The sequence below is a fragment of the Solanum tuberosum genome, unplaced genomic scaffold (assembly GCF_000226075.1).
Source record: "Solanum tuberosum cultivar DM 1-3 516 R44 unplaced genomic scaffold, SolTub_3.0 scf00158, whole genome shotgun sequence".
NCBI classification, from domain to species: Eukaryota; Viridiplantae; Streptophyta; class Magnoliopsida; order Solanales; family Solanaceae; genus Solanum; species Solanum tuberosum.
In genome coordinates, this window is record NW_006239083.1 from 506,648 (window position 1) to 522,754 (window position 16,107).

The window sequence follows — 16,107 nt, forward strand, 5'->3', positions numbered from 1 at the left end:
GACGGCTATTTACAGAACTCGCTTAGAAGATCAGTGATCGTTCAAATTCAAGGGTGAGCCAATTCTTCCGGGCTGCCATGAGTTCTCTTTCGTCTATGTCTACCATTTCGGACTTAGACTTTCTAATTAGTTATTAGTGCATTAGTTTGGGGTTGTATCCCTTCTTGTTTAGACTTGTTGAACTTTAGATGTTTTGGTACATTGACTTTCAGGTTCTAGGTGTATTTTCCACATTGTTTAGTTGTTAGATCTTTTGGAAGTTTACGGGAACTTCAGTCTTTAGCTATTTAAGTTGCTTCCGTAACTTAAATGCTTTAGTTTTTGGTTTAGTTGCTTGGTTTGGGTTGTAGTAGTGGTTCTCTCACCGGAGGGTTAGTGTGGGTGCCAATCACGACGGTCTGGGCAGTGACAAAGTTAGTATCAGAGCCTAGATTCGTTGATCTCGATGTACCAAAACGAGTCTAGTAGAAAAGTGTTACTTTTTCAAAACAGACTAAAATAGAAAAGTGTTGCTTTTTTAATTGTTAATGCTAAATATAGAAAATATGTTACTTTTTCAAAACGGACTAAAATAGAAAAGTGTTATTAGGACGAAAGAAATATTAAAATAAACATTTTGTGTGGTTATATATAAATCATCTTATTAAATTTAAAATAGGTATTTTAAAATTAAATTATTATTGCTAAATATAGAAAATGTGTAATTCTTTTAAAATGAACTAAAATAGAAAAAGTGTTATCGGAACGAAAGAAGTATTAAAATAAACACTTTGTGTGGTTATATATAAATCGTCTTATTAAATTTACAATAAATATTTTATACTTAAAATATTAAATATAGAAAATATGTTATTCTTTTAAAATTGACTGAAATAGAAATTTTTTTACCGAAACGAAAGAAGTATTAAAGTAGTAAATATTACGTTTGGATCAATTACTACTTATTTATATGATTTAACTATAGATATATTTTTTTTACACATTAAGCAATTGCAAAATAAAAAATTACCTTCTCATTATTCCTTCACTACGCAATGATTTTAATATGATTGTTAGAATAGACGGTTGTATGAAAGAAGCAAAGTGTCCAATAAACATAATTAATATATCAGTAAAATCAAAATATTAACGGTCTCATAGGTGGTAGGTTGAGATATATTTTAGACGATTTAAATAGATTAAACTAATAAATAAATGATCACCGCTTAAATATAAATAAATTAGACGGATCATATTTTTCTGAACTAATTTTACCACTCACGTATACCATTTTTTTGTTAACTTTTGCTCATAAGGTTACGTTTTTAATGTTGTGAAAGCATCCGTCAATCAAGTATCTAAATTGATTGCTTCTAAGCTTCTTTTTTGGGGTAAATAAGATATCTAAAAATCTCATAATTATTAATCCAATTAAATTTCAAGATTTCATCTCCTTTTAAGTCCTTTAATGCCCATTCTTTATTCTCCTATCTAATCTTAATTCTTCAATTATTTTATTTCCTTTTTAAGTCCTTTAATGCCCATTCTTTAATCACCTATCTAATCTTAATTCTTCAATTATTTTATTTCCTTTTAAGTCCTTAAGGCCCACTCTTTAATCACCTATCTAATATTAATTCTTCAATTATTTGCAGGAATTATTCATCTAGATCTCTATATCAAAAGCTTATCAAGGTATGTCTTTCTCTTAATTTATGACTTCTTTTTTTTTATAGTTTTTACCCCAATATTCTTCCCAATTCCTTTTTTTTTTTGTTGTGAATTTCATCTGATTGGTTCCACAAAATTGTAGGCTAATAACAAATCTTTAGCAAATCTTCTTAGACGAAAATTAGGGGTGTCAAATGGACGAGTCAAATGAGTTAATAATTAAGCGTATCAATTGTTAGTTGAGATAAATCGGCACCTAACAAATGGGGCATAACTAGCTCGTTCAATTCTTATTAAAATTTTTTAAAAAAATTTCATAATTGGTTTGAGTATCTAATATATTTTTCTATAAGATTTCTCATGAATTAATCTGTGATGTATATCCGCACAATTTTTAGACAAACTGAATTAAATTAGTAAAAAATATTAAGTTGATAAATGCGCGAATCCATGACCTGCCCAAACTTTAGGATCGAATTATATAAAGAATGTTAAAAATTGCAAGTTGCTTTTAGACAAATAGTAATTTCTCTGGCCATCCATGTTGAGTGACCGTCCATCACTCCGATAAATCCTTCACATTTTTGATTGATTTTAGGGATTCAATAATTAAATTGAGAATTGTTTAAAGACTGTGCTTTGATGTGTCTACCTATACAACATGTGCATGATAATAATTATTTTTTGGTGTAGAGTAGACTACTAATTTGTTTTAGTGTGTGTTAACATAATGATTAGCCTTGACCAAAACTTTTTAATTAAATGTAAAAAGTTACTTACAACTTACTTTAGTATGTATATGAAGTATTTACAATTTTATGAATTAATTATATCGTGTATTGATCGAGTCTTCAAATTTAATAGTGGGAGTGTCAATAAAAAAATTTGAATAAGATTTTAAGATAAATAGAAGAAAAATAGAGTACATATTCTTAAAGTTTTGTTAGTACAAAGTACAATGAAATTAATGTGAGATTAGATGAGATTGTGGTGATTAAATGTTGATAATTACGATATCTTGACTCAATAATATTGAAAAATGATTTGACAGATAATTAAAATGTAATACACATAATTAGAATAGAATGATAAAAACAGAAAGTACAATTAAGGAGATTATTGTTATGTGATTGAAGTATATCACCAAATTTAACGAAAAATTCTTAGGAATATTGATTGTAAGTTCAACAATGTACTTACGTGATAGTGGATATTAAGCCACATAAGGTTAACCGATTTATGTTATTTTTTCAATAAATACGTAGATTTTTATTTAAGTGTATAACCGTTCCGAACAATTGGAATGATCTTTCTAATTTATGAAAAAAATAGAAAAAAATTCGAACCGAACCGAATAACTTTACATGTAAATATATTTTATACATTAACAATATGTTAACATAAAATATATAAATATAAAAATAACATAGGTCTTAGGTCTCTAGTGACTAGACAACTTTGGGTCTTTGCTCTTTCATTAACCTTTACTTAATTAAGTTTAAAATTAAAAGATATTGTAATAGATACTCTATCAAACAATACGGTAATATGGTTTTACATTATTGTCTTCTTGATGAAGAATTAAAGTGCTTCTTCAAGAACATATTTGCGAAAGAAATACTTTAATAGTAGTATATTTTGAGGTGATATTTTAAAAGTAAAAAAAACGAAAATTAATCGAACCGTACCGATACCGAAGAGAAATCGATATGATTGGGATGGTTTTAAAAAAATGTAATTTTGGTTATATATTATAAAATAACTGAAAAATTGGGATGATATAACTTTAAAAAAATAATTGACCGAACCACACCATTGACACCCCTAGATGAGACTGCTTTACTCTTAATTAGATATCTCGAATTCTTTAAGTTTTTCGGCACGATCATTGCGATCGAAAACAAATCATAGAACTACTATAGACTATAGAGTATGGATTAATTAATTGTAGCCAAATTAAATACATTCTAAGAAATCGGCAGCCGTTTATTGACCCAAAAAATTGCTTTTATACATTTCTTCATTTTGTTTCACATGACTTGTTCTCTTTGTATATTTATTAATCCACCTATATTCACATGCACTAAGAAATGGTCTTCTTATTACCCTATACCTCTTCGAATAATCTTTTCCTAAAAAAGTTGCATAATTCTAGAATGCATGAACATATTTCAATATTAGGATTTTTAAATTTTAAATCCGCCTCAGTTATTCTATGAATAACTGACTATACAGATACGAAACTTTTAGGTAGCCATGCAAAAAACTCAAACTCAAAAACTAGTATTAAAAGAAAGTCAAACATTGCTAAACCAATGTCAATCTCAAATTTTTTGTAATTAATATGTACACATTACAATTATTTGACTAAACTTTAGAATTAAATTGAATTAAAATTAATTTAATAGTTTAAATTTAAAAATTGGATGTTCGAAGACTATACAAAAATACTATAAATTGCAATTATTCTCATATTAATATAATTAAAAAATACATCTTAAAATGTTGATCAATTTATACTGTTTAACTCTCGAAAAGTGAGAAGTAAAAGTGAACCGAGAGAATATATATACATGAGTTACATTTATTATTAGTATGTATAGCTGGTTTGTTAGTTCTTATAGTCTTGAATAATTATAAATGATTCTCCATTCTCTATGTGAAAAGTTGTGTTACATGGCACATTAAATGTTCTCTTTTCAAATGTAATATTATTGAAAGGTACATTTCCCCTATTTTTTTCCCTACATATTAATTGTATGTTCAAAGTAGGTTTTTTTTCTCTCTTTAATTTCTAGATGTGAGAGATTCATAAAAGTAAAATACTAAGCAGTTAAACTTTGAATTGATGTCCAATTAATAAATGTGATGTCTTATAAACTGAAATCTACCATGGTCCATTAATGTTTAAACTGAAAAAAAAAAGAAATATATATATTATACCTTCTTCCTTTGAAGCTAATTGACTATTAGATGTGATTAATGTGACAAACTCAAAATTTAAACGTTATAAATTTTGTGAATTAAGATATTGAATTTTGATATGTATATCATCATTTTATGATTTAATCAAAACATAGAGTTTTGCCGAAACTGGAGAATTTAGAGGTGAGAGTTATTAGGTGCAAATTTTAATCATGATATTAATTAATTAAGTGAACTCTGAGAATTTGTATATTATAAAAGGGTTGACCAAAAATTCTTTTAAAAATAATTAATCATATCACACTCATTGTTTCTTGTATATGTATGTATATATAAAGTCAAAAAGACTGCAAATTATACCAAGCCTAAATACTGTATATAATTATATCAAACTTTCTTGCTTTTTTTAGGATGTCAAAGGCTTCACCAATTTGGCTGCCTATATTCTTCTTATTTGCTCAACTATTTCATGCATCACAAGCTGATCTTGGAACTGCCAGCCAGTATAAGCCACCATATACACGTAAGTTACAAATAAATTAACTTTTCGCTCGTTAGTTCACGAAACATCTTGGATTACATTACAACATCTAAAGAAATATTGTAATGTAGATAACCTACCTACATTACAAGCGGGGGCCAGGTGTAATGTATACATCATATCACGTTTGTCTATATTAGTCTTAGAGTGAAAATTCATGTAATCGACTTTAAATTTGACTCGTTTTATTCAGATCTCCTTAAACCTAATTATTAATCACCCCTTGTATTTGTCTATTTTACAACCATTACCACCTCAAACAATAGATGGTCCCAATTATATCCATGTAGTAATTGACTTTTTTCTATTGATCGAAAAGTGAAACATGACAACTAATATATTGTTGGCGCAGCGACGGAGTGTTTTGGGAATGATCCAACACAATTCCCATCAAGCAACTTCTTTGCAGCAGCAGGGGAAGGAATATGGGACAATGGAGCAGCATGTGGAAGACAATATTTGATCAGTTGTATTAATTCAGTGTTACCTAAAGCATGTAAAGCTGGAGAAACAATTCAAATAAAGATAGTTGATAGGGCAAAAACATCACAATCAAGACCAACTAAAGAAGGAACCACCATGGTTCTTTCTAATGCTGCTTTAGCTGCCATTGCTCTTCCAAATACACCTTCACTCAATATTGATTTCAGACAGTAAGTAATATTATTTTATATTTCCTAGATCCAATTTATATGCTAAATTCATGTATCACTACAACAAAAACAACTTTTAGCAGCATGCACATGGAGTTAAAACTTTTACTGACATTAGTTAATTGTCATTGGATCCAATGTCGATATAGACTCTAGGGACATTTACAAAGAGTGTTAATTGTTTTTAAAAAAACATATTTAGCGATGATTAAGCTATTATCATTAACTAATTGCTATTAAAAATTATTTTTAATGTACTGTATTTTGATACGCATGTAGATTTCCGCACCTGATCAAGGGGTGTAGTGTAGGCAACCTATTACCCTATCCTGACATACACAACAATAAAACTCGATTTGACGATAAAAACTAGTTTATCACTATATTTTGTTTTTTTTTATATATAATGATAAGCATTATTGGTTGATTCTCAAATTTAAAACCTGTGACCTATATCGTTGCTCCAAGATTTTCCTTCATGCTAAATTCACGTTCATTCTCATAAATTTAATGTATTTAACTTATATATCAACTGGCAAATTAATGAAAATTTTACACTATCAGTGCGACTTACCTGACATAGAATGTTTATTTTTGTTGTTGCATGTTACTAATTTCAATTAGTATGGATAATTGTCTATAATTATTTCTTAAATATCATATATATCTTGTTAAAAAAAGAAAATAAAAGAAATTTGTATATTATGAAACTGATGGATATGAACTGTCTGCTTTATTATTGCAGGGTGTAGAAATATTGGTACAGGACGTGGGAGTCATGACATTCTATATATTCTAGAAAATCTGACTAATTATATCTATAATATTCTAGAATGAATCTTTGATTAATCCGTCAGTTATTAATATTAGTCATTGACTAATTATACGTTGAATCGACAAAATTTGTCAATAATGTAAACGAACAAAATATTGATTAGCAGCTATTTAAGAAAATTGGGACACCTTCATATGCAGGCAAATGTCTTTATCTTATTTATTTATCTTATACACAAATTGTTTTGTTTTATAGTACTCCTTAAATGGTCACTATCTACGTATTCATTGAGGAGAAATATTTAATTGATGTTGTGCAAGTTTGTAAATATCAATTCAGATAGTTTGACTTTTAAATTAGAATATTTTACGTGTTTTTGTTTGATCAGATTATTTTTATATCAATATGGATTCGGTTTATGAGTGTCAAACTTTATAATATCCACTTAAATTACATCGATTTTTATGGAAAAAAATTAATAATTTTTAAAAATTAATATACCTATAAAAATTTTTTAATGAAAAACATAATAAAAAAAACATTACTTCCAAAATAGAACTATATCAATAAGTCAATAAGTAAGACATAAATGGGCTCCAGGGACTATATAATGACCAAATTTAAGGTTTAGCAAACGTAAAAATCATATTTGTATGTTATAATCATAGTTTGTATAACTACGCTCCATAGCAAACATAAACTCTATGTTTGCTATGACTATTAATATGTATATTTCGGTATACATATACAAAAAAAATCAATTGTATAATCTGTTTCGGTATACATATACAAAAGAATCAATTGTATAATCTGTGTTTGTATAAAGCGAGGAAGAGAGAAAGACAAAAGAAAACTGGGTAGGGAAGATCTGTATTTGTATAATTATAAGTGTATATGACGAAAACATATGTATTTGTATTTGTATATACAATTTTCTCTCGCTTTATACAGACACAAACACAATTTATATATTTGTGTTTGTATAAAGTAAGAGAGGCGAGTGAGAGTGGCGAGCGAGATCTGGGAGAATGGCGAGCGAAATTCTCTGGGGGAGAAAGGCGAACGAAAAGTTATGTATATATACATTTTTTTTCTCACTTTATACAAACACAAACACATTTTATACATTTGTGTTTGTATAAATGTGAGAGAGGTGAGGGAGCCAGCGAGAAACGAGAGTGGCGAGTGAGAATTTCAGGGAGAGAGGCGAATGACAACAGTTTGCTACGAGTTACAATTAAATCAAACTGTGGTTATAACATTTAATTTGAATTAATAGTTTGCTATTATATACAATTTTATACATTTGTGTTTGTATAAATGTGAGAGAGGTGAGGGAGCCAGCGAGAAACGAGAGTGGCGAGTGAGAATTTCAGGGAGAGAGGCGAATGACAACAGTTTGCTACGAGTTACAATTAAATCAAACTGTGGTTATAACATTTAATTTGAATTAATAGTTTGCTATTTTATTCAATTTTTCCCTATATTATTGGTTATATATATTTTTTTTTAAAATTATCCAGAACATCAATAGTAAACACTAAACAGGAAAAGAAACTACAAAATAAAAGGCATGTATAGGATTATTATATCACAAATAACTTTTAGCAGTAATTAATTAACATCAAGAGAATAATTGTCGTTAAATATATTCTTTTAGAGCAATTACTAGTGACAAATACATTTTAGCATTCTTTGTAAATATTGCTAAAGTTTGTAGCAACACTGCATATGATGACGATTAACTAATATTGATAAAGCGTTCATTATTCTTTGTTAATGTGCATATTTATTGCTACTAAAAACTGTTTTTGTTGTAGTGTAAAAAGAAAAGTATGTGGTTTTCATATAGTAAAAAACGAACAAATGTTTATATTATAGTGTATATATATATCTATGATGTTTCTTGGAAGTTGAAGGGTTGCCATTTGCATGGATGGGCTATTTGGCTACACCTAATTGACGAATAGTTCTAAATTGAAACTATTTTAGTTTTCTTTGGTCAAGCAACGACCAAGTCAACTTCAAATGGAAAACTCTCCTTTGTTTTGTCTGAATTAACCTTTTTTCATGTGATTTTTCGGTGTTCGGAGAGTAGAGTTCATATTGAAACCTCAACTAAATTCGAATCGCACATTGCAAGGCCTATTCGAAAGTGAGGCTCTCAATAAAATTTTCTCCATACCTAATTCAAACTAGTTAATGTTGATTGGAAGAACCCTTTGTAGTTTGTATCTAGAGAGAAATCATCGAGGTTAAAACTATTTTTATGTTATCAACAAACTGCAAACAAGAATTTTTTAAAAAAAATACTGATTGATAGAGAAAATAAGTTGAAGCATTAATTTGTATTTCAGTAATATATACCACGTGTGACCTTTTCTTAGTTACGTATGAACTTTTGTTTCTCCTTGATAGTCCTAATAAAATCACCACACACTACTAATACAACTCACCCTAGCTCCCCTCACATCATCTCTATCATATACTTGTGCAACTTTATGTCCAACCAAGTGTTTTTTAATGATCGTGATGTTCGGATCAATTTTCAGTCAACTCGACTATTTTTATTGAGTAACTATTATTTTTCACCAACAACAAATACCAGATAACTATATCCACCAATGCTAGAGCAGATGGGAAAAGGTCACCTACATGTACTTCTCTCTCTGCTCAGATTTGAACCTTAGAACTTATGATCCTCTACCCACTTCATTGACTACTAGGCCGCACTCATGTCCAACAAATTGTTGATAATAGTTACTATTCCATGGTACAAACTATTAGTGGTGGTGAACAATATTTTCTATAAAAACATTTTTACAGTAACATCAACGTTAACTGATTTTACAGTTGGCCCATGGAACAACCTGTTTTGGTCTGCGTCCTTTGGACATGCCTTTTTGGTGCAATGGGCTGAAGTTTATGTAACCCATTTTGGGGCATCATGTGAACTGTGTGATAAGATTAAGGTTTGTGTCCTTTAAGGACACGCCCTTTTGGTGCATTGTAAGGATAAGATAACTAGAATAAAGGTGTAATGGCAAATAATATTTTTAGAAGAAAAACTCACCTGTTAACTTACCAATGCTTATTAGTGATATTGTTCGCTTTTGGCCCTTGCCCTGCATAACTTAATAACTTAACTTGTCATTTTGGTTTAATGAGTACTTCCCATGTCTACCTAAATTCACATGTGTTCTGGTAATGTGAAAGTTTGCCTAAAGTTTTACAACAAGAGGCCTAATTTTCTGGATTTTCAAGAATTAAGTAAAGCATTGAGTTCATTCTGCCCATAAAAATTTCCAACTTTAGATGTCAAGAACTTCCCTTTTTCTTTGCTTAACAGTAATGCAAGTATTGCGAGCCGTGAAAGCTAATGCTAATGCTTGCATCAGGGTAAGGTTGTTTACATCACACCTCTTGGGATGCAGCCCTTTGCTGAACCCCGCTAACGTGAGATGCTTTGGGCACAGGATTGCCTTTTTTTTATCGGTAGCTGCTTGATTGAAACACGAAAATACATGAAACACATGGTAAACTCACTTTTCCCTGAATTCCTAGTTAAAATGTTAGTACAACTTTTACCTTTCTTCTCCATTTCCCTTTCTCCTAGACAAACAAAGCAAGAAAGTAGACAACTTCATGAAACTTTATCCTATTATCAACAAGTTGACAGGTATATTTCAACTTTTTCTTCACCAAAATTTTCTTCCAAAAAAGAAAAGGAAGAGAGTTTTGTTTCGTTTTCTTTAGTATCTCGTAATCAGCAATAAGGGGTAGTATTCGTTGGGTATGCATATTTCGCAGCTAGCCACACCATGTAATGGTTTCAATGGAGGGGCGAGGAGACGGGGTTGAAAGAAGAATAACACAACTGTTCTCCATATAGCCAGTGAACAATGAATATCAATTTCTCGGATAAATCATGAATAAAGAAATAGTACATGGATATTAACTGATAGATATTCAGCAATTACCCCCTGAATTCCAAATTACCAACAAGTCAATGATCCTAAACTCAATTTCCACAAACATAAAAATGAGAAGAACACGTACTTGATTCTCAGCACACAATTGAGAGCAAGTACAATTCCCTATCTAAGCTTCTCCATAGAATTAGATCAGCTATAGACTAGCTTGAGAATCACAAGGAAACAACTGAACAGCACATTGCAACTGATAAAGAATAATCACCCGCGATGTTGGGAACACTAAGCTAAATGAAAGCTCCATTGGATTTTTAGATTTTTGCAACCCTTGGAACATCCACGGGGAACTGGTCAATCTCATCCATCCACGGGCTCTTCTCCTTGGCAGGATTAATTGATCGTAAAGCTTTCCAAACTGCACTGTTACATTTGAACCCTGAACCAAATGCTATTTGCCATGTTCGGTCTCCCCTCTTGATCCTTCCCTTAGCTTCCGAGTAAGCTAATTCGTACCAAAGGGAGCTGCTTGAGGTGTTTCCGAATCGATACAATGTCATCCTTGAAGGCTCCATATGCCAGTCAGTGAGTTGCAGATTTTTCTCTATTTCATCTAATACAGCTCTGCCACCGGCATGAATGCAGAAATGCTCAAAGGCCAATCTAAAGTCTGGGATATAAGGCTTGATCTTCATCTTCAACAATTTTCTTCCCACGAGCGTTGCAAAGAAAAGTAACTGCTCGGACATGGGAAGCACAAGAGGACCCAATGTAGTGATATTGGTTTTAAGAGCATCACCAGCTACTGCCATTAAATCCTTTGACAGCGATACTCCAACTTTTCCATTGGGATCTTCCATTTGGTAAACACAAGAAAAGCACTTGTCATCGGAACCTTTGTGAGTTCTGACAGTATGCACCAACTGGTACTTTGATCTTCTTCGCTCAGATCCTTTGTTGGAGAGCATTACAGCAGCACCTCCCATCCGGAATAAGCAATTTGGAAGGAGCATGGATTTCTCAGTCCCAAAATACCAGTTCAGGGTGATGTTTTCCATGCTGAGCACCAAAGCATAGGTATTGGGATGGACTTGAAGAAGATCTTTTGCAAGATCGATCGAGATCAAACCAGCACTGCAACCCATTCCACCCAGATTGTAGCTCACAATGTTTCCACGGAGCTTGTAATGGTTCACAATCATTGCAGACAATGAGGGTGTTGGATTAAACAAGCTGCAATTTACTACTAGAATTCCGATATCTTTTGGCTTAATACCAGTTTTAGCAAGGAGCTCATCAATGGCACCAAACATAACCATCTCAGCTTCTTTCCGTGCTTCTGCCATACAAGGATTCGGTGGTACCCTCAGCACAGCTTCAGGGAGATAAGTTGAATCACCAAGGCCAGACCTCTCAAGAATTTTCCTCTGGAACTCAAGAGTTTCATCAGGGAATGAACCAACCAATTTTGACCTCTCCATGAAAATCTTCCTTGTGCATAGCCTAGCATCTTCAGGCTTATAGCACGAGAAATTAACAAGGTATACAGGGCGAGGACGGGTTAGGAAATAGAGGGTAGACAGGAAGACCAAAAGGGTAGAGCATATGATGACAGATATGAGATTGAACCTAAGCTGCTCCCAAAGAATATATAGGTCACTCGGCGAAAACGTAGAGATTTGAGCAGCAAGGACAATAACTAGCGGGGATAAAAATAGGTACATTCCATGAGTAATAAGGTAATGATAACCAAGTTTCACATACTTCAGCTTCACAGATTGTTTGAAATCAGGAAAATTTCTGGAATAAGAAGGAGGAGGGTTGTTAACTGGGGCTTCTGGTTTGGATTCACTCATTTTGATGGAATTCAATAACTTTGACCCCACCTCAACGCTAACACTAAAACTAACACCTCAAAGGTACTAAATTGAAATCTTTACTATTTCAAGATTGAATTTTTATAAGGTCTAAGGGTTTAACAGCAACAAGGGGTTCCTAAAAACAACCAGATCTATCAGGAAGTTGGATTTAAACACCAAAAGTTTGCAACAAGTACCTCACTCAATCCAGAATTCAAGAACCCCTGCAAGCAAAATTAAAAGGAACAGTCAGACTTCATGTACATGAACTACATTACTATCAAACATAAGATCTAGCACAAAAACCCCAATTCTCAAGAACTTAAACAGAACCAAAAAAAACAAAGAACCCCATTTGAAAACAAGCATATATGAGAGAATAACAGAACCCCAGATCAAGAACAAACCTTATGTCAACCCCAGAAAGAGCCCTCCACGGAGAATCCTATGAACTGTGTGAAGGAGAGAGAATAGTTTTTTTTTGTTTGTTTTTGAAATAGATATAATCAAGCAGGTGTTACTAATAAATAAAGGGTAGGAGTGCATGGAGAAGGCCACACAACAATGAGAAATTACAACACTGTTGTATAGTTGTACACTGCCTTGTGGGGGCAGAGGCGAAAGGGATAAAACAGTCAATCTAGAAACGTTGAAACTCCAAAATGGAGGGTTACAGATGGATGTGAAGTTTAAAAAAGAGAATTTTGGTTTTGTAAAGATTTTTAGAATGCGATCGATTTAGATTTTGGTGGAGTGATAATAGTCATTTATGTTAGGTACAAGTCTCGGGTTTAAATTTTTTTACAAAAATTCTTTATTAGGAAATATTTTACAATGAAATTTTTTTATATGATCAAATTTAGTTAAATTTTAATATAGATATCGACTATCAAATAAATTTTTTATGGTTCGTGGCCTTAGAGCCTATCGAATTTGACTTGTTGGCCAACGTGTATTGTTGGCGATAGTGGCAGCCTGGCTGCCAGAATCTACAACACTAAAAGCAACTTTTCGATTTTATTTGTTAGTATATTTTTATTTATTACTTTTATTAATTGACAGATTAATTTATCACCTATAGAGTAAGTAATTAAAGCAAGAGAGCAATAGCTAGTAATTAATGACTATGTTAAAGATAGTAATATCTTTATTATCTTCAAATTTTGAATTCATCTGTGAATATATTTTGACATAATAATTATTAGATAAATGCATCTAAAACAAAGTTAGAGGGGAGAAATTATTTACATCCCTATATATATGCTAAAAAAAAGTGAGAAACTTATTAGTTTTTTTTCTTAAAAAAATAATCTTGTTAGCTTAATTGGTTGGCCAATTAAACTTTCATTTTCTTAATGAGAATTTGAAATTCACTGAGTGTCCTTGTTATTAAGGTGACGGTATCTCACACTACAATAATTTTATTATGTTCCTTTTGTGAATCAATAAATTAATTTCACTAGTGAATTATTAAGGTAATGAAACTTCACACTTCAATAATTTTATTAAGTCTTTTTGCGAACCAATAAATTAATTTAACTAGTGAAAATAGAACGAAGTTGAAGCCTTCAATAAATTTATCAATTTCTTTTAGCGAGTTAATAAATTAATTTAACTAGTGAAAATGAAACAAAATTGAAGCCTTTAACTAGTGAAAAATGAAACAAAATTGAAGCCTTTAACTAGTGAAAATAAAACAAGGGTGAAGCCGAGTGAGCGACAATAATAATACGAAGAAAGATAGTATTTTTAACTTTTTAATAGCTAGAAAAAGTATTTATATTTAAAAGCACAAAAAAATTCAATCTTCACTATTAACGAGGGATAAGTAAACTTTATTTATCTTCATCTAATTTCCCTCCATTTTCTAATTCACATTACATCCAATTTTTTTAATGCTTAACCTTGAAATAAAATCCAACAATACTAAACTAAGATAACTACAAAAATTCTATTAAATTATCACTTTGTCCTATGTGTATCTGGTAAAGCATCATCAGACAAAAAAAAGTAATCCCTCCGTTCAAATTTACTTCTAATTGTTTGACTTTGACACACTAATTAAAAAAATAATTATTGATATAAATATTTTACTACGCTATACCTGATAACTAATATTAAGTATATCTTAAAAATGATATGGAGAATAATATTTAATGTTAAGGGTAAAACAGAGGCGTATCCAGGAGGGGTTATCGGATTCACGTGAACTCATGCTCCCCTCCTAAAATCATATATAGTAGTGTTAGATTTTAAAAAATATATCTAAAACATAGATATGTGAACCCACACTTGAAGTATCATATAATGACGTGCGATGATGATTGGGTGCACCTCTGAGTCTAGAAATTTGAATCTTTCATTTATCTTGTTTTATTTTCCTTTGGTTTGGATAGATAAAAAATAATTTTGGACCTATAATTTTAAAATTTTAATGATTTTTCGTGATAAGACCTAAATGTTAAATTGATCAAATTTATTTTTTAGATCCATCTTTTCATAATAGTGCACCCATCATCTCAAAATTCTGGATATGCCTCTGAGGTAAAACATGGAAAAAGATACTTGTTATTTTTTTATATGTCAAAAATGACAAGTAAAAATAAAAATATATTTTAAAAATAAATGACAAATAAAAGTAAACGAAGGGAGTATTTAACAAAACTGAAACTGTAGGTATATTCATCTCAAGGTCATGCTATCATTAGTTAGAAAATTATAAAATGCATCCATTAATTGTCAAGCTTAACCTTGGTAAATGTACCACGTATTCTCAGTTACAATTCCTCCATTTATTCAGAATTACTTTGAGTTAAGTCAAAATTACTTCTTCGGATTAGTACACTTAAAAAAATACTCTATTAACTAAAGGCTAGTTTGATTAAATTATTCTTATTCATTACCCTTTTTATACCATACTTTTCTCTTTTGCATCATATTAATATCTCTTTATATTTATGATCGAAAATAAAAGTGAAAATAAAAAATTACTGATATCGTAATTTCAAAATTACGTGTCAAACGTTTGTAGTATACAGACAACTAAAGGGTAAAAAATTGTTTAAAATGTTGAGTTTAGATGAGTTCAAGGGTTCAGATAACAAAATGATAAGTAGAAAGGCTCATAATACAAACTCATATAAGTATAAGGATCCACCAGACCCTTTTACCTTTTTTGTAAAACAACAACTATTTTGAATAATCTATTTTTAAATAAAGACGATGAGTAAAATGGACCGAAGGGAGTACATTATTCAATGGTGAACCAACTAATTAAAAAGTAAAGGATTGATTAAAACAAAGTGAGATAGACGATCATATTAAGGTTTTCATTAAACCAATCCTTTTTTCCCAAGAAAATCCATCATTAAAAACAAAAATATATTTATATTTATAAAAATTATATATAGTTTACAGATTTTACAATTGTTTTTTTAAAATTTGGCTAGTGATTGACATATGATAGTGATGGCAAAACAATGTTGACTTGGCTAATATAATGTACATAACATAGTCATACTTCATAATTGCAACAACTTTAAAAGCTCGTGGGGGTTCTTTTAAGAAAAATATTAAATACATACCCATTTATTTCTAGTCGGTATAAATATGCTTCTAGATAACATATGATATTTTATAATTATAAAAAATTATAAACAAACTATTTTCTTTTAAATATCAAATTTACTAAAGTACAAGCTATATATTTATTAAGTATCGTTTATTCTAGCGAGATAACATAGTATATATATATATATATATATATATATATATA

At 30.5% G+C, this 16,107-nt stretch overlaps 2 protein-coding genes across 2 annotated transcripts; one reads left to right on the forward strand and one right to left on the reverse strand.

Moving 5' to 3' along the window:
- Nucleotides 1–1,491: 1,491 nt before the first annotated feature.
- LOC102600504 (EG45-like domain containing protein) lies at nucleotides 1,492–6,740 on the forward strand. Its single transcript, XM_006353581.2, has 4 exons — nucleotides 1,492–1,674; nucleotides 4,986–5,098; nucleotides 5,469–5,769; nucleotides 6,515–6,740. Exons 2-4 carry the CDS (start codon nucleotides 4,987–4,989, stop codon nucleotides 6,519–6,521), a joined length of 420 nt encoding a protein of 139 aa, XP_006353643.1. The 5' UTR covers nucleotides 1,492–1,674; nucleotide 4,986; the 3' UTR covers nucleotides 6,522–6,740.
- Nucleotides 6,741–10,413: 3,673 nt separating this feature from the next.
- On the reverse strand, nucleotides 10,414–12,948 carry LOC102600830 (3-ketoacyl-CoA synthase 11-like). Its single transcript, XM_006353582.2, has 2 exons — nucleotides 12,740–12,948; nucleotides 10,414–12,556 (listed from the first exon to the last, which is right to left on the reverse strand). The coding sequence occupies exon 2, from the start codon at nucleotides 12,327–12,329 to the stop codon at nucleotides 10,788–10,790; it is 1,542 nt and encodes a 513-aa protein (XP_006353644.1). The 5' UTR covers nucleotides 12,330–12,556; nucleotides 12,740–12,948; the 3' UTR covers nucleotides 10,414–10,787.
- Between the last annotated feature and the right edge of the window lie 3,159 nt (nucleotides 12,949–16,107).

What these genes read in the sequence shown, in the direction of transcription:
- LOC102600504 (XM_006353581.2), top strand. Translation starts at nt 4,987, where the DNA reads ATGTCAAAGGCTTCACCAATTTGGCTGCCTATATTCTTCTTATTTGCT. An exon ending in GTATAAGCCACCATATACAC is followed by an intron (nt 5,099 to 5,468) that starts GTAAGTTACAAA and finishes TTGTTGGCGCAG; the next exon opens with CGACGGAGTGTTTTGGGAAT.
- LOC102600830 (XM_006353582.2), bottom strand. Translation starts at nt 12,329, where the DNA reads ATGAGTGAATCCAAACCAGAAGCCCCAGTTAACAACCCTCCTCCTTCT.